Source organism: Peromyscus leucopus, chromosome 19 (genome assembly GCF_004664715.2).
Source record: "Peromyscus leucopus breed LL Stock chromosome 19, UCI_PerLeu_2.1, whole genome shotgun sequence".
Classification (NCBI taxonomy): domain Eukaryota; kingdom Metazoa; phylum Chordata; class Mammalia; order Rodentia; family Cricetidae; genus Peromyscus; species Peromyscus leucopus.
The window spans coordinates 26,241,993-26,259,891 of record NC_051079.1 but is presented as its reverse complement, the minus strand read 5'-3'; the positions used below and the strand labels follow the sequence as shown (position 1 = coordinate 26,259,891).

Below are 17,899 nucleotides of genomic sequence, written 5' to 3'. Positions count from 1 at the left end.
GCTGTACATGGATTAGTTAGCTCTCTCTGGAAACAAGGAACATTGGATGGGAGTCCAAGTATTTTGTAAGAGAAAAGGACATGTACATTGCAAAAATAACTGGAGAACAGTCTCACCTAAATTTTCTTGGATATCAGTTATCTAAAGGTTTCTACTTGTTGCAAGGCAGATAGGTATTCACGGAACCAAAGTGAAAATAATTCTTCACAAGATATAACATGTTTTTCAGTTGGGGAAAAGAATGAGGACAACATAGTGTCTTGAGAACCTTTTTTGCTTTGATTTCTCATAATTTTTAATGTAATATTTAAGCTATCACTGGGGAGGGGCTGGAGAGATAGATGGTGGTTAAGAGCACACAGGTGTATGTACCAAACACATTCATAATTTAAAATCTTTAATTAAAATCACTGTAGAATAAAAATTTAATACTCCCACAATATATGTAAGTGTTTTTTAAATAATATTTTTAATCTAATGATAAATTATTTTCCACTCAGGCAATTGGTTGAAAATAAGTCTGTATATAATTTTTAAACTACCACTCCCATAAAACTTCTTCATTGTTAACCACTTTTTTTTTCCGAACCAGGGTTTCTCTGTGTAGCTTTGCACCTTTCCTGGAACTCACTCTGTATCCCAGGCTGGCCTCAAACTCACAGAGATCCACCTGGCTCTGCCTCCCGAGTGCTGGGATTAAAGGCATGCGTCACCACCGCCCAGCTGTTAACCTCTTTTGTACAGTTGTAAGGATGCTAATGTCCTATGAGTGATAAGTCAAAGAAAGTTCCTACTGGTGACCATCCCTGAATACCAATTGTGATTAGCCATTCAGTAAGTGGCCAGTGACAATTCTCCTAGAAATCCTCAATAAGAGGCAAAAGACACTGAAGCCTCCCACAGGGATTAGTGAGGACGACGCGCTGGAGTCAGAAGCTCTAAATGATATCATTCACACAAGAAGAAAATGGTTCCTATTTGTACACAGACTGCGGTCAACAACCCTATCACTGTATTTATCAACAAACACATTTTAAGTGTGGACCTCACCAGCTGTCGATTCAGTACACAATTTTGTCATGAGAACTCACAATTTTAATGACAAAATTCATGAGTGTAAAGTGCTCAACAGAAAGAACAAAAAATATAATACTTAAGTTTAACACATCTCCAAGGAGTGAAAACACTAGCATATAAAACGAGAACATTTTAGAGAGAAAAACTACTTACCTTGATGGAGAAATCAACGTCTGCAATCAGTTTGTCCTCTTTCTCCTGACTAACTGGACAGGGTGTAAGACTTGGGCTGAAGGCCATGAGGTCGGTTTTGGGCGGGACCTCTCCAGAGCACACTCTCTGTCTCCTCTGCTGTGAGTATGACCAGCTCCCCACCGCGCTGGAGCACACCAGCACGGGCTTCCCCGGCCCACACACACCCTCCGTGGGCGTTGCTGAGCACCTGAGTGCAAGGTACAGCAGCAGCGTGAGCACCAACAGGCTGGACACTGCGCAGATGGCGATGATCAGGTACACGTTGACATCCACTAGCGATGCCTCCCTGCCAGCAGAATCCACCAAAGCCCGCGATGGGGCATTTGGCGTGTGCCCATTCTCCACGAGAGACAACAGCAATGTAGCTGTGGCTGTCAGCATCGGCTCGCCGTGGTCCTTCACCAGCACCAATAGGCGCTGTCTTGGCGCATCTGCCTCATCTAGGACACGCGTGGTGCTGATCTCACCGGTATACAGACCCACCCGGAACGGGAGGCGCCCACTGCCCACCGCCGACTGCAGCTCATAAGAGAGCCACGCGTTGTAGCCAGAGTCTGCGTCTACCGCGCGAATCTTTGTCACCACATGTCCCGCACCCACTGACCTTGACACCAGTTCGCTCACTGCGCTGCCCGCCTGAGGTCCCAGCAGCGCGGGCGCATTGTCATTCTCATCCAGCACAAACACCTGCAGAGTCACATTGCTGCCCAGGGAAGGCACACCAGCATCCCGCGCGCTCACCTGGAACTGCAGCAGCTCCAGCTCCTCATGGTCCAGAGGCTGCAGTGCGAACACCTTGCCGCTCTCCGCGTGCACAGACACATAGCTGGACAGCAAGCGCTCGCCCACCCTCCTCTCCACCAGCGAGTAGGACACCAGCGCGTTCTCCTGCGCGTCCGCATCCATGGCCGACACCGTGAAGATGTGCGCGCCAGGCGGGTTGTTCTCCTTCACGAATACCGTGTATTCTGGCTGTGCGAACACGGGCGCGTTGTCGTTGACGTCAGCCACCTCCACGGACACGCTGGCTGTGGCCCACAGCGAGGGCGAGCCCCCATCCCTGGCTGTTACCACCACCTTATAGTCAGCTGTGGTTTCTCGGTCCAGAGCGCTGTCCAGCACAAGCGAATAGTAATTCTTGAAGGTGGACACCAACTTGAAGGGGACCTGAGGGGTCAGAGAGCAGGTCACCTGCCCATTGGCTCCAGAGTCACGGTCGGACACACTGATCAGTGCGATAACGGTGCCAGGTGCAGAATTTTCTAACACAGGAATTGATAGTGACTTAATGACCAATTCAGGCACATTATCATTGACATCCACAATTTCAACTAGGACCGTGCAGTGGTCTGTCATTGGAGGGGTTCCCTTGTCTGCTGCCTCTACCTGGATTTCAAAAGACTTAGTTTCCTCAAAATCTATGTTGTCTTTCACAGTGATGTATCCATTAATCGGGTCTAAGTGGAATTTTGACAGGATCTCAGTGACGTATCCAGGGGAAAGAATAAACAATGTCCTTATTTACGCCTTCATCCAAATCAGAGGCATTAACATCCACCACTACAGTACCATTCGGTGCATTTTCGGATAATCTGACTTTGTAGAGCGTCCTCTCAAATGCAGGGGCGTTGTCGTTCACATCGAGGACAGTGATCTTCACTTGAGTGGTCCCAGTTAGCTCAGGTTTCCCGCCATCAACTGCCGTTATCAGTAAATGATGTTCAGGAATGGCCTCTCGATTTAAAAGTTTTTTCAACACGAGTCCCAGAGATTTAATTTCCTCATCTTTTCTTTTGACATCCAAAGTAAAGTACTCACTGGAGTTAAGACTGTAAGTCAACAAAGAATTTGTTCCTATATCTGCATCTGATGCGCCCTCTAGCGAAAACCGAGAGCCAAGCTGTCGAGATTCATAGATAAACAGATTCTTTGTGGCCATTGGAAATACTGGAGGATTGTCGTTAATGTCCCTCACCTCCACCTCCACATGGAAAACCTGCAGCGGCCGGTCCACGATCACCTCCAAATGGATGCTGCACTCCGCGCTCCGCCCGCACAGCTCCTCCCGGTCGATCCGAGAATTCACAAACAAAATGCCATTCTGCAGATTTACCTCCAGAAGGTCCCCGCGGTCCTTGGACGCCACCCTGAACAGGCGGGGCACCAGTTCCGCCAGCTCCAGCCCCAGGTCCTGAGCGATGCGGCCCACGAAGGTGCCGTGTTTGGCCTCCTCGGGGACGGAGTAGTGGAGCTGGCCGCTCCCTGCCTCCCAGGCTGCGAGGAGAAGAAGCCAGAGCAGCAGACGCTGATCTTCTCTCCAAGAAAACACCATCGCAAGCCCCTTCCAAATGTTTGGTAGCTCTCACACCGATCGAAATTTTCTTAAATATTTTCAGCTTCTTAATCTTCACATCTTAAACACCTTACCGTTACCATTTTGTCTGAGACTGCGACGAAAAGGATCGTATGAACGTGTAATACCCGCTGCGTTTCTTTTGTGAAGGAACTTGTGGTGGACAGCGACACCAAGTGGCTAAATGTGTAAGTATTTAACGTGTTTATTTCTTATATGCCTAATTTGAACTGTCCCGAAATTTGTATTTTAGCCTGTGATTTCCTGCAAGTTGTCATCAAAGTGTTTGTTTTACCAAAAACATAGCCTTACATTTTCATACAATCTCTCCAACTCATGGCTTCATTACTAATAATGAACTTCTTGTATCATCGGCACATTGTTCTGTTTCTCTTAATGGAGTCTTCCCACTAAATTTTCACAGCAATCTTCTAAGATGAGTTTTAATATGATTTATTGATTACAAGTACATACAGACTAAACAATTTAAAAGGTGCTTTAACTGATGGTGTCTGAATGAAATCCCCATTCAAGATGCCAGACCCAAGTACATTTTTATAGAAAGATAAGTCTTTGCTCTTTGTGACAATGAAGGTATAAGGTGTAAAAATATATGATAAATTCATGCATATTTATTAAGATATGTTTTGTATAATTTTGGCATTACCAGCTTACTTGGAAATAGGCTTCTTCACATTTATTAATTTAGAACATTTTCGAATCACCCCCAGGTCCTTTATTCAAGCATGGTATCCTTGTTAACCATCTTAACTGGTATTTATATAAAGATGTCAGGTCTTATTCATTTATTTTTTTTACTTACTGGGGATTGAAGCCAGTGTCTCAAGTACCTAAGCAAGAGCTCTGCCACTGAGCTGTATGCCCAGCCCAGACTCAGTCCTTCACAGTGAAGTTCTTTTGTTAATATATTTCCTGTCTCAGGAAAACACTGTGTGGTTTGGATATTTGTTATACTCACATTGCACCAAGTAAGAACATTGTTTTTAAATTTCCACACTGCTTATGCATCACAACTTACATGTATATTGAAAATGATTATAAAATGAAATGATTATGGCTTTAAGGATCTCCTCTCTGGATGAATTTCTGTATCAAGAAACTTTAAAAGGTTTCATGTAGCTAAGTACTATGATGCACACCCATCATCCTAGGACTTAGGAGGCTGAGGCAGAGAGATCATGAGTTGAAGGTCAGCCTAAAATCAGGACCCAGCCCTAAAACAAACAGGACCCAAGAGATGATTCAGTGGGTAAAATCACATGCTGTCAAGCCTGCCAACATGATTTCAATCCCTGTGAAGCAATGACTCCTGAAAACTGTCTTCTAACTTGCATGAATGTACTCACATCATGCATGAATGTACCCTCACATATGTATATCCACACAAAATAAATACATGTTAAAGGGGAAAAAAGAAAGGTTGAACACATTGTCAATTTAAAAAATTACAAAGAGAAAAATAACTTTGGAACATGGGTCACTAGGCGACATGGATAAAGCTAGGTAATGAAATGTTCTTTTTAAATGTATTTTATGTCTGAGTGCTCTACTTGCATGTATTCCTGCATGACAGAAGAGGGCATCAGATCTCATTATGGATTGTTGTGAGCCACCATGTGGTTGCTGGGAATTGAACTCAGGACCTCTGGGAGAACAGCCAGTGCTCTTAACTGCTGAGCCATCTCTGCAGCCCCCAGTCCCCAGTAATGAAATACTCTAAAGATCTCTGTGAATTCACTAATAAACATGAGGTATGAGTCCTCTAAGCATTTTAAAGTTGGTCCAGAATATTCATGGAAAGGGAAAATTTAGATATTCATGCAGAAAAAGAAACTGTTAAGACTTTTATTTATTTATTTATTTATTTATTTATTTATTTATTTATTTTTCGAACTTTTTGTTTTGCTTTTACTATTGTAGCAGCTGCAAATACAGAAATTAATGCAGATAATCAGATAGCCCATAATTTAAGTGTTAGAAGTAAAAGTTTTCATACAAGGTTCAGTTTCCTGTGTTTCATTGAATAAAATCCAGTATTCAATTAACTCACATTTTATCATTCATGTTTAAAATAAAATAAATTATAAATATAATACTGAATAAATAAATGAATATTTTAAATTATCTTTTCAAGTAAGGATGAGTGAAGGGTTACATTAATGATATTTGTTAACAATAAACAGATAATTTCTAATAGACTCTACTGTGACAGCTCATAAAGAATTAGATATTTTGTCTGTTGTTTTCAGTTCTGGTGACTGAACCTAGGGCCTCTCATCCATTATAGGGCTTTTACTGTTGTTGTTTTGTTTTGAGACAGGGCCTCATTGTATAGTACCGGCTGAAACTCACTATGTAGACCAGGCTGGCCTCAAATTCATAGAGATCTACCATTCCTCCTGAGAGCTGGGATTAAAGGCATGACCCACCATGCCTGACCTCATCCATTATAAGGCATGTGCTCTCCCATGAGTTATCCCCCTAATCTAAAGTTATTTCTTTTTAAAAATATTTCTTATTTTATGTGTATGAGTGCTTTGTCTGCATGTATGTATGTGCACCATGTGCATGCCTGGTGCCTGAGGGGGCCCACTGGAGTTACAGATGGTTGTGAGCCACCATGTGGCTGATGGGAACCAAACTCAGATCCTCTGGAAGAGCAGCAAATGATCTTAACTGCTAACCATCTAGGCCTTTAAAATTATTTATGAACAATATGTTTCTAAGAATCAGTCGTAGATATCATGATGTCCATTAGCACTCTGATGGTCATATCTTAGAAGGTAAATTTGAAAATGAAATATAAATTTGAAAACGTCATGGACTTGAAACTTGTGAGATGCTTTTGAAGACCTATGTATGTTTGTATTCAAGGAGTATACTATTGAGAAATGGGATATTACATATGAATTGATAACAGCTAGACTCTGGTACTGATATTTTGCAAATAAAGGTAACACTAAAGATATACTGAGTTTAAAAGATTGAGCCAGTGTGTAGATGAGCATCAGTGAATATGTTCTACTATCACTTAGGGAAGAAAAATGTACATTAGACCAAGAAACCCATAAGAATCTATCAGGGAATAGATTATGGTTCTTGGAAATCTGGGAACATTTAATAAAATTTTAAAGCTCATCACTTAGCAATAGTAGAAACACAGTGGCCAGGCTTTGAGTAGGGCAGACTCTACCTGGCTGTTCAGACATCCTGCGCACCAGCCTGAATGGTGGTGAGTAGCTATGTACTCTAAATGGGATAGTCTTTTCCAAAGAAAGAGAATATTCCTAATTCTCAAGCCATTTTTTTCTGTAAAGACTCAGATGAATTTTTCTCATTTTCAGGAAATAAGTACTTTGCATTTTAAGACTTATGAACTCTGAGAAGATGATAGGTTTGCTGTAGGAGTGGAGTCTCCTTAAAGTTCAAGTACACCCACCAAACTGCCAACTTCAATAAAAGCAGATCCCAGCTTGAACTGGAGAGTCTAAGCAATTGCTAAGGGGAAGATCACTTAGTGGAAGAATGCATTTAGTTCATCAATATGCACTTAAATCCACTGGAAAACAATTAGTATTATTGAATCCACAGTAAATAGATGCCAGAAAACTGTTTTAGACAGTTAACTCACCCAAATACATTTTCTTTTGGCTGGGGAAAAAACTAAAGCCTAAGGACTAAAAGTCCTTCACAAGTGAAGCATTTACTGGCCAAGCCCAGTGTTTTAATGCTCCCTCAGGAGTTTCCGGTGGAAATGCAGCCATCCAAGCCACGCCTTGCATTCTGGGAAAACTCCAGTGGAACATGCTCACAAACCAGATAAAAGGGTAAGCTCAGTATGATGGAAAGTGTAACCAGGCATAGAGTGAGAAGTGGTCAGCATCTTCACAGAAGGAAACCTTCATGAATTGATCTCACCATGTCCACATTGAGATGAAAACCATTGAGGGCTAGCACAAACACCAGGTCACAATACTCTTCACTTGTACAAAGAAAAGGAAAAGATCTGGATGTTTGGCTAACTCAATTCCTCTTCAGACAAAGCCTAACTATTCAGTCCTGTTGGCAAGGAATCTGCTATGTACGTCAGGCTAGACTGGAACTCACAGTGATCCACCTGCCTCTACCTCTCAAATGCTGTGATTAAAGGCATTCACCACCACACCTAGCACAATGTAACTTTTTTCTTTTTCTTTTTTTCTTTCTTTATTTCATTATTTATTTATTTATTTATTTATTTGAGACAGGGTTTCTAAGTGTAGCCCTAGCTGTCCTGGAACTCACTCTGTAGACCAGGCTGACCTTGAACTCACAGAGATCCGCCCGTCTCTGCCTCCCGATTAAAGGCTGGGATTAAAGAAGTGTACCACCATACCCAGCCATATAACCTTTAAATGTTAAAACTTGGACGGTTCTTTCCTCAGTGAACTCTTTTGCCTGAAAATCCAAGGGTTTTACTATTTTTAAATCTTTATCCCCCAATTGCGGTCATTATCCTGATCAAGGACAAAGAGATTACCCAGCATTCCTAAGTGTTGGCATGTCTTGTAATGGCCAGTGATAGATACTTTTAGAGGTCTGGCATTAAAGGTTCAAAAGCAAATCTGGAAAATGTTCCGAGTAAAGATTATATTACTCTGAACAGACTCTGATACGATGGGTAGAAATCTATGTTTAGTGAAGTTCTAAATTTTAAAAATCCTTCAAGTTTTCTAATTTTGGCTTTTAAGTTTTTGAAAGGAAACCATTCAGGAGTAATATTGAATTATTAAGCTTTGGTGCCAGGGAGATGGTTCAGCAGGCTGTGGATTTGGAAGGCTGGTGACCGACCTTAGATCCCTGTGACCCAAACAAAGGTAGGGAGAACCAGCTACACAAAGGGCCCCTTGAGGTCCACACACACTGTAGGAATACAACCACACACCAGCGTCGTGAACACCCACAATAATACATAAACAAATATTTAAATATCAGGTTTTTCTGGGTGTTTGGGGTTTTTTTCCCAATGATTCAAGGTCTGATTACTCACACAGAGATTTCGTTACGAACCTAACTATGAAAGTAAGAATATTTAAGAGAATTGTTCTACGGGCAGGAATTTGATACCTAATTCACAAGTATCTCATGACAGCGCAATGATATAAAATAAAGGCAGACCTTTAGGTCTAAATAATTAACAGGATTCACAAACAATTACAGAATTAGTGACGTTCTTGGCAAGAAAAGATTTAAAGCCTACCTTTGCTAAGAATTCTGGCTCTAAGGGCGGCTGTCTCTCCTCTGCTGATTCCGGACCTTGGGATAGGCTGGGGCTGAAGGCCATGAGGTCAGTCTTGGGCGGACCTTCTCCAGAACACACCCTCTGCCGCCTCTGCTGTGAGTATGACCAGGTGCCCCACCGTGCTGGAGCACACCAGCACGGGCTTCCCAGGAGCACAGGCTCCATCAGTGGGCGTCGCCGAGCAGCGCAGCGCGGTGTACAGCAGCAATGTGAGCACCAAGAGGCTGGACACCGCGCAGATGGCGATGATCAGGTACACGTTGACATCCACTAGTGACGTCTCTCGGCCAATGGCATCTACCAACGCTTTTGATGATGCTTTTGGAGCTTGGCTATTCTCAACCAGAGAAACTAGCACTGTGGCTGTGGCAGTCAGCGCAGGTTCACCATGGTCCCTCACCAGCACCAGCAGGCGCTGGTGCGGCGTATCCGCTTCATCCAGTGTGCGTGTAATGCTGATCTCGCCCGTGTACAGACCCACGCGGAACAGGCTACGAGAATTGCCTGAGGACGACTTCAGTTCGTAAGAGAGCCAAGCATTGTAACCAGAATCGGCATCCACTGCACGCACCTTGGTGACCACATGTCCCAAACCCACTGACCTAGGAATAAACTCACTCACAGCCCCTCCCGTTCCCACAGCTCCGTGGGGCAGCAGCGTGGGCGCATTGTCATTCTCATCCAGCACAAACACCTGCAGAGTCACATTGCTGCCCAGGGCAGGCACACCAGCATCCCGCGCGCTCACCTGGAACTGCAGCAGCTCCAGCTCCTCATGGTCCAGAGGCTGCAGCGCGAACACCTTGCCGCTCTCCGCGTGCACAGACACATAGCTGGACAGCAAGCGCTCGCCCACCCTCCTCTCCACCAGCGAGTAGGACACCAGCGCGTTCTCCTGCGCGTCAGCATCCATGGCGGACACCGTGAAGATGTGCGCGCCAGGCGGGTTGTTCTCCTTCACGAACACCGTGTATTCGGGCTGTGCGAACGCGGGCGCGTTGTCGTTGACGTCAGCCACCTCCACGGACACGCTGGCTGTGGCCCACAGCGAGGGAGAGCCCCCATCCCGGGCTGTTACCACCACCTTATAGTCAGCTTTGGTTTCTCGGTCCAGAGCGCTGTCCAGCACAAGCGAATAGTAATTCTTGAAGGTGGACACCAACTTGAAGGGATCATGAGGGGTCAGGGAGCAGGTCACCTGCCCGTTGACACCTGAGTCTCGATCGGACACGCTGATGAGTGCGATGACGGTGCCCAGTGGTGCATTCTCTTGGACAGGTAGTGAGAGAGACGTTATTGAGACTTCTGGTCTATTGTCATTGATATCCACAAGTTTTACTGAAATTTTACAATGTCCTGACGTTGATGGGGCTCCCTTGTCAGACGCAATGACCTGAATTTCATAAGATGTCCTTTCTTCATAATCTAATTCCCCTTGAGTTCTGATTTCTCCTGAGGTGGGGTCTATTTGGAACTTTGTCCGTGTGGTAGAGGATACATCACTACTGAGTGAATACACAATCTCACTGTTTGATCCTTCATCTGCATCAGAAGCATTTAATTTAACTACCAAGGTTCCGTTTGCAGTGTTCTCCAACAACTGCACTTTGTAGACCGGTTGGGGGAAAGTAGGTTCGTTGTCGTTCACATCCAACACCTTGATGAGTATTTGAACAGAACCCGTGAGCTCAGGCTTGCCTCCATCGGTAGCTACCAGTAACAATTTCATCTCAGCATTTTCCTCTCTGTCCAGAGATTTCCGCAGCACAAGAAACAGCAATTGGCTTAGATCGTCATTTGTTTGTACATCTAGAAAGAAAAACTCACTGGGGCTGAGCTTGTAGGACAGAAGAGCATTTACTCCTATATCTGCATCTGATGCTCCCTCTAAAGGAAATCGCGAGTCAAGCGGCCTCAGTTCGTGAAACTGGATAGTTCTTTCTGTCGTTGGAAATAGAGGCGGGTTGTCGTTAATGTCCCTCACCTCCACCTCCACGTGGAAAACCTGCAGCGGCCGGTCCACGATCACCTCCAGGTGGATGTTACACTCCGCGCTCCGCCCGCACAGCTCCTCCCGGTCGATCCGAGAATTCACAAACAAAATGCCATTCTGCAGATTTACCTCCAGAAGGTCCCCGCGGTCCTTGGACGCCACCCTGAACAGGCGGGGCACCAGCTCCGCCAGCTCCAGCCCCAGGTCCTGCGCGATGCGGCCCACGAAGGTGCCGTGTTTGGCCTCCTCAGGAAGGGAGTAATGGAGCTGGCCGCTCCCTGCCTCCCAGGCTGCGAGGAAAGGAAGCAAGAGCAGCAGACACTGCCTGACCTCTGGGCCCCCTCTCAAAGAAGGCATCACTTCTAGTGCTCCGTGAGTTGGTCAAATTAAATGATCATGTCTAAAAACAAATAGTTTAACACCTGCTCAAATCCTGCTGCTTCTCCTGCCGTTTTATCTGGAGTAACAAAGAAGCTCTGGGTATTTTGCCTTCCTAAAGAACATTCTCTGGTGGACAGCGACACCCTGTGGCTAAGCAGGTTTGAACTTTACCGTATTAACTGTAAATGAGAAGTTTACTGTATTAACTTCAAGGGTAAACTTCAGTAGTGCTAAGTTTATTCGCATTGTTGCAAAACTTCCCTTTCCCTTGCAAAGCTGAAAATGGATATCCATTAGACAACAATTCCAGTTTCCCCATCCTTGACCATGGTAACCACCATTCATTCTACTTCTGTTTTAGTAAGTTTTACTACCATGTAAGTGAAATCATACAAAATTTGTTGCTCTGAGGTTGGTTTCTTTGTTTTGCTTTGTTTTGAATCTGGCTTTTTCAACTTATCATAATGCTCTGAACACTCATCAGTGCTATAACATATTGCAGGATTTCTTTTCTTCTTAATGGTGACGGATTCCGTTGCGTATACACACCGAACTTGTGCGTCCATTCAACAATCCATTGGCATTTGGGTTCCTCTGGCTCTTGGTTCTTGTAAATAGTGCTGATACCAATGAAGATGTACAAACATCTCTTAGAGACCCTGTTTTCAATTCTCTTGTAATTTTTTTTACCGCTTCTTCGAAACAAGCACACCATAATCAAAGGGTACTTTTGTCATTGAAAATATGTTTAATACACTCCTGCTATTTGTAATTTTGAGTTTTGACTTGTTTGCAGGTTACATTAACTTCTCCTATGAGAAGTAGATTTTATTTTAGAGTTATTCTCTTTTCTATTATATTTGAATTTTCATGCAGGAAGAATGAGCTGATTTCTTTTCAGTATTAGTTGCATGAGAGTATCCTTTACTAATTCTTAGCTGGCCCCTTCACATGCAAAAATATTAAACTTAAAGATGGTGAAGGGATTATTTGAAATGAATGAGGGAATGTCAGTTAGTAAAGTGCATATCAAGTTATACACTTGTTGCTTTATGTATGTTAAAAAATGCTTTTATCTTTCTTAGAGGAAAACAAAGTTAACTGCAAAATTTACAATGCTCATTAAAAACATCAATAAGAAATAGATTTTCCTGGAGTTAGAATCATTAATATCTTTTCCCTACCCAGGTGTGTTGGTGAATGCTTCTAATCCCAGCACTTGGGAGGCAGATGCAGGTGGATCTTTGAGTTTGAGACCAGCCTGTTCTACAAAAAGAGTTCCAGGACAGCCACGACTAAACAGAAATCCTATCTTGAAAAACTAATGATAATAATAATAATTAATAATAATAATTTTTCCTTGAGTCCAATGTCTTAAAGTTATTTCACTATTCACTTTTGCAGTAAAATGAATGCAACTGGAAATAACTTGAAAAAATATATTCAGAAAGAAAAATATCCCATATGTTCTTTCAATCACAGTTCCTAGATTTTACATAGATAGATGAAATTGGGAATGAATACACACATATGTATAATATACATAGCATACATTATATATATGATGAAAGTAGAAGAAATCTGTCTAGAGGAACAAAGGAGGCTAGTGAGGAAGAACGGCGAGAAAGAGAGAAAGGGAGTATGGAGGAATATGCTCAATGTGCAGTATATACTTGTATAAAATGCCCTTACATAAAACAGCACTAGGTACAAAGAATATACACAATGAAAGTTTGGGTGGGGAAATGAAATGAGTAAGAGGTGAAATAATGCATTTCATTAAAGCATTGTGAAAGAGGGAAAAAAACTATTGAAATATTCTGAGTGGATCAGGAACATCAGCTATCGATGGAAATTCCATTCATGTTAAATATTAAATCACACTACTCCATGTTTATGTTTTTCCTTCACTCTATAATAGCATCCCATAAACGACAGTGCTTTTAAACTTTGTAATCCTAAACCCATGCCTTTTTATAATAGTTACTAATATTTGAGATTCACCCCAAGTTAACTGAGTTAGCTATTCCACAAAACTTTTAAGCTTTATAAGAATCATTATAACACAGAAAGAATAGCCCCCCTGATCTTATATATACAATGTAGTTATCTTAAACTTTGTGATCACAATGTAGTTGTATGAAGCCATATCCAAATACATTAAAGTCAAGTTTGGTTGATTTGGGGTTTCTTATTGTTGTTATTAATAGATTTTCTGTCCCCTGATAATAAGTTTCTCCACTGATGCAGTAAGAATTGAAAAAGTATAACAACAAGCTTATTTGAGCAAAGCAACTTCCGGAAGTTTCTCCAGTCCCAGAGATTGAGGCTAGAGAAGCTGCACCCACAAACAAAAGCAGGGAGACTTTATAGGTTGTCGGTGAGGGGTGGTGACATGTCTGCCACAACCTGGGTTTTTGCCCAAGTATGGTCAAAAGCTGAGAGCTTCAGGAGGGCACTTGGGTGGCTGGCAACTTCAAGGGAGGAGCTGCAGTAGCCCCCAAGAATGCGGAACTGGGCTTTTTGATGCCTTCCCTTTGTTCAGAGGCTCTCTGAGCAGGCAGGGTTTGGAGAGAGAGACAGGAATGGAGCTTTCCAGATCCTGCAGGGGTGATCTGGAGGTTCCAACCAAACAGTGATTGTTGGCTTTTGTTTCTTCATTTGGTTGTTAAGGCAGTGTTACCTATAGCTCAGGCTAGCCTCAAATTTGTTCTATAACAGAAGATGGCCCTTAAATTCGGATTCTTTTGCCCGCACTACCCAAAGACAAGTATGTGCCACAAGGCTCGGCTCTTCCAGACAAATTTAAATGGCTATTGGTATTATAAAAATGTTGGGTTCTATTCATAATTTTATGATTAATATTTCAGTGAAGTACTCTGAGATAACTACATTTTCAATTTATTCTAATTCCTTTATTTAATTTTATTTTACATGTATAGGCATTTTGCCTGTATGTCTATTTGTGCACCACATGCATGCCTGGTACCCACAATCCAGAAGACGGCATCAGAGGCCGTGGAACTAGAGTTACAAATTATTTTGAACCACCATCTAAGTGCTGAGACTCAAACCTGGGTCTTCTGGAAGAGCAGCAAACTCTTAACCACTGAGCCACCTTCCAGCCCACAATCTATATTAACTTTTTAATAGAATTAATTATGTCACTGTAGCCTAAAATGTCAAGCAATTCAAGCTTTTCTGACCTAAATAAAAATAATATTGTTTATCTTCTATTTATAGTTTTTCAGTTTAGCCTAAAAAAAATCTCTCTATCCCTCCCAATTTTTAACGTTTTTTTGAGACAGAGTTTTTCTGTATAGCCCTGGCTGTCCTGGAACTTGCTCTGTAGACCAGGGTGGCCTCCAACTCAGAGATCCTCTGCCTCCCAAGTGCTGGGATTAAAGGTGTGCACCACATCTGGCTGGTTTTTTGTTGTTGTTGTTGTTTGTTGTTGTTTTTTGCTTGCTTTGCTTGTTTTGCTTTGTTGTTTTTTGAGATAGCATTTCTTTATGTAGCCCTGGCCATCCTGAAATTTTAGACCAGGCTGGCTTCAATTTATAGATCCATCTGCCTCAGCCTCTTGAGTGCTGAGATTAAAGGCATGTACCACCACCACTTGACTGTTTTATCATTTTAATTGCCCTTTTCAGGGAATTTCCCCTGGACTTGCTTTAGTTTCATTCTTTAGCTGCTGTCATGAGAATCACAGTTTTCTAAGAGTGACTTGCATAAAGAAGGAATGATCCCCTTTGTAGTTTTGTTTCTAGAAGATCTGTTAAGCACATTCAGCACTGCATTCCTTGTTTGTTTGTTTGTTTGTTTTTGTTTTGTTTTGTTTTTCAAGACAGGGTTTCTCTGTGTAGCTTTGCACCTTTCCTGGAACTCACTCTGTAGCCCAGGTTAGCCTTGAACTCACGGAGATCTGCCTGCCTCTGCCTCCTGAGTGTGGGGATTAAAGGCATGTGCCACCACTGCCTGCCCCCCCCTTTTTAAGTCACATACAGGATATTTTCTTTTTCTTTCTTTCTTTTTTTTTTTTTTTTTTTTTTTTTTTTTTTTTTTTTTTTTTTTGTTTTGTTTGTTTGTTTGTTTGTTTGTTTGTTTTTGGTTTTTCGAGACAGGGTTTCTCTGTGTAGCTTTGCGACTTTCCTGGATCTCGCTCTGTAGACCAGGCTGGCCTCGAACTCACAAATATCTGCCTGCCTCTGCCTCCCGAGTGCTGGGATTAAAGGCATGCGCCACCACCGCCGGCGATATTTTCTTTCATGATGTGATGGTTTGACAAAATTGAAAGGGTACATTGCACCAAGTCCAACACATTTTATAACTCAATTGTTACTATAAACACAGTAAAAATAAAATGTCCTCTTGAAGCCAGGGACCTTGGCTGCACTGTCAGTGTTGCTGTGTGCTCAGGGTTCTATTGCAGCACTTTTCAAAGGCTAGGCTGTCAACATGTGCTTGTTGAGCGACTGATGATAAATACTGAATGTCTTTCTAAAGACTATGTTCATGCATCTAGTGAATATATCTACTCAATAATGTAAGTCAGGAAAAATTTATTTATGATTTCTGAATCTATTCTTTCAAATTGTATAATCCTGCAAGGTTTATCTCACAAATAGAGAAAATTGGAAGGATTTTTAGCATTATTATTCCAAAAAAAATTTTTGGCTATTCTTGCCGAAAGACTGGGTATAATAATATTAATATTTGGAAAGTTGCAGAAACACGCTTTGGCCTATGTCTTACAATGCTCTAAACCTATCACCCCAGTCTCAGGAAGCTTAGCTATCAGCTCATTTTGATTTTTTGTGGAATGTTTTACAAGGTTTTTTTGAAATTTTTATATAATTACATTATTTCCCTCTGCCCCTTCCTCCTTCCAAACCCAACTATGTACGTACGCTCCCTTGTTCTTTTTCAAATTTATGGCTTCTTTTTCTTTAATTGCTTATACATACACACATGCACAAGTGTGTGTGTTTGTGTGTGTGTGTGTATACCAAAATACATCCTTCTCAGTCTGTATAATGTTACTTGTACGTATGTTTCTAGGGTTGAGCATTTGGTATTGCATAACCAGTTGGTGTGCTCTTCCCCAAGGAAGAAAGACTATATCTCCTGCTCTCAGCATTCCTTGGTTGTCTGTAGTTCTTTCTCTAGGGCTGAGACATCCTGAGCTTTCTTCCTTCCAAGTTAGCATGTCTATTGGTGTTGTCCTTTGACAAGGGAAATTTTAAGGGACTTTTCGGTATGCTTATTTGAATGTTTGGCCAATGAGGTGCATTCACTTAATACTTGTGTAACATCAGAATTGAATGTAAGAAATAAAACATTGTATTAGATGCCGTGGAGATGGTTCAGTGGGTAAAGTGTTTGCTGTGCAAGAACGAGGACCTGAGTTCATATCCTGAGCATCCGCATGCCCAGCCAGTCCAGCCAAAACAATGAGCAACCCGACTCAAAAAAAAAAAAAAAGATACAGAGTAATTGAGGAAGATATCTAACATTAACTACTGGCTTCTACATCTGCATGCACAGGTGAGCATAACCACACATTCATATATCTCACACACACACACACACACACACACACACACACACACACATACACACAGATTTAACAAGCTCTTGAATAAACGGTTAAATGATTCAGAGAGACCTAAATCGAAAGTGTATCCACTGGTTGTTAAAACTGCTATAAAACATACTGCCTAATATGTTACTCATTATTGATCAACATAGTAGTTATGAATCAAACTTTGAAGAGATCATTATTCCTTTTCTGAACAACTGGTGTAAAGAATTTTCTTTTTTTTTGTATTTCTACATTTATTTCTAGAAAGACAAGCATTGGGGATTTGTATATAGTGCAATTTTGTTTGGAAAAATTACTCCATCTTTCTCTTGCCCTATTATCTTGAATTTCAAATAGTATTTAAATTTTAATATCTTCAAAATTCTTCCATTGAAAACAACTTTAAATATTTAATCAAATGCAATGGACTGTAATAGAACAAATAAATTTTTTGGAAAAAAATGGTAATTATCATAAACTTAGTTTTTCTTGGCCTCAACAATTTCATCTGTAAAGGGTAAAAGGTTTCACCTAATAAAATATCAGAAGGATTAAAAGAAAAGAAAATGAAGAGTTTGGGGACACTGACAAATAAATGTTAAATGCTCACTAAGTATCTCTTGACTGGATCGTTTAAGACACAAGTTCATGTAAAAATTAGTCTTTTAAACCAGGGATCAGCACCAGGAACTTGTTGGATATTTTAATATGGAAATTAAAGTCCCATCAACAAATATATTTTAAATCTCAGTGATTAAAATGATCTTTTATTGCCCAACTTTGAAATTTAGAGAGAAAGCACATGGTTTCCGTAACTTTGTCTACCATTATTTGTGCAGAGCAAGACATGTCACAAGAATTGAGAGCCCATGATAAAGGTGACCAGCACTGTGCTTGCCTAGTGCTTATGAGGCCCTCAGCTCCATCCCTAACACCACCACTACCCAAACGTAACACTGAGAGTACTGAAATGCTTTTAAAGCATTCTACCATATAAATAAAAGAAAACAATAA

The 17,899-nt window shown here is 41.7% G+C and overlaps 2 protein-coding genes across 2 annotated transcripts in view; both read right to left on the bottom strand.

The window, feature by feature from the left end:
* Positions 1 to 4,167, bottom strand: part of LOC114686160 (protocadherin alpha-3-like) — a 196,369-nt gene extending 192,202 nt beyond the window's left edge. The window contains 3 exon segments of the mRNA XM_028860808.2: positions 1,231 to 1,352; positions 1,354 to 2,761; positions 2,763 to 4,167. Coding sequence (XP_028716641.1) covers positions 1,257 to 1,352; positions 1,354 to 2,761; positions 2,763 to 3,604 — 2,346 coding nt within the window. The 5' untranslated portion in view covers positions 3,605 to 4,167 and the 3' untranslated portion in view covers positions 1,231 to 1,256.
* Positions 4,168 to 7,962: 3,795 nt separating this feature from the next.
* On the bottom strand, positions 7,963 to 11,360 carry LOC114686158 (protocadherin alpha-2-like). The gene is given in 2 exon segments (XM_037197103.1): positions 7,963 to 9,041; positions 9,043 to 11,360. Coding segments are annotated over 2 exon segments (2,457 nt in total). The 5' UTR covers positions 11,278 to 11,360; the 3' UTR covers positions 7,963 to 8,819.
* Between the last annotated feature and the right edge of the window lie 6,539 nt (positions 11,361 to 17,899).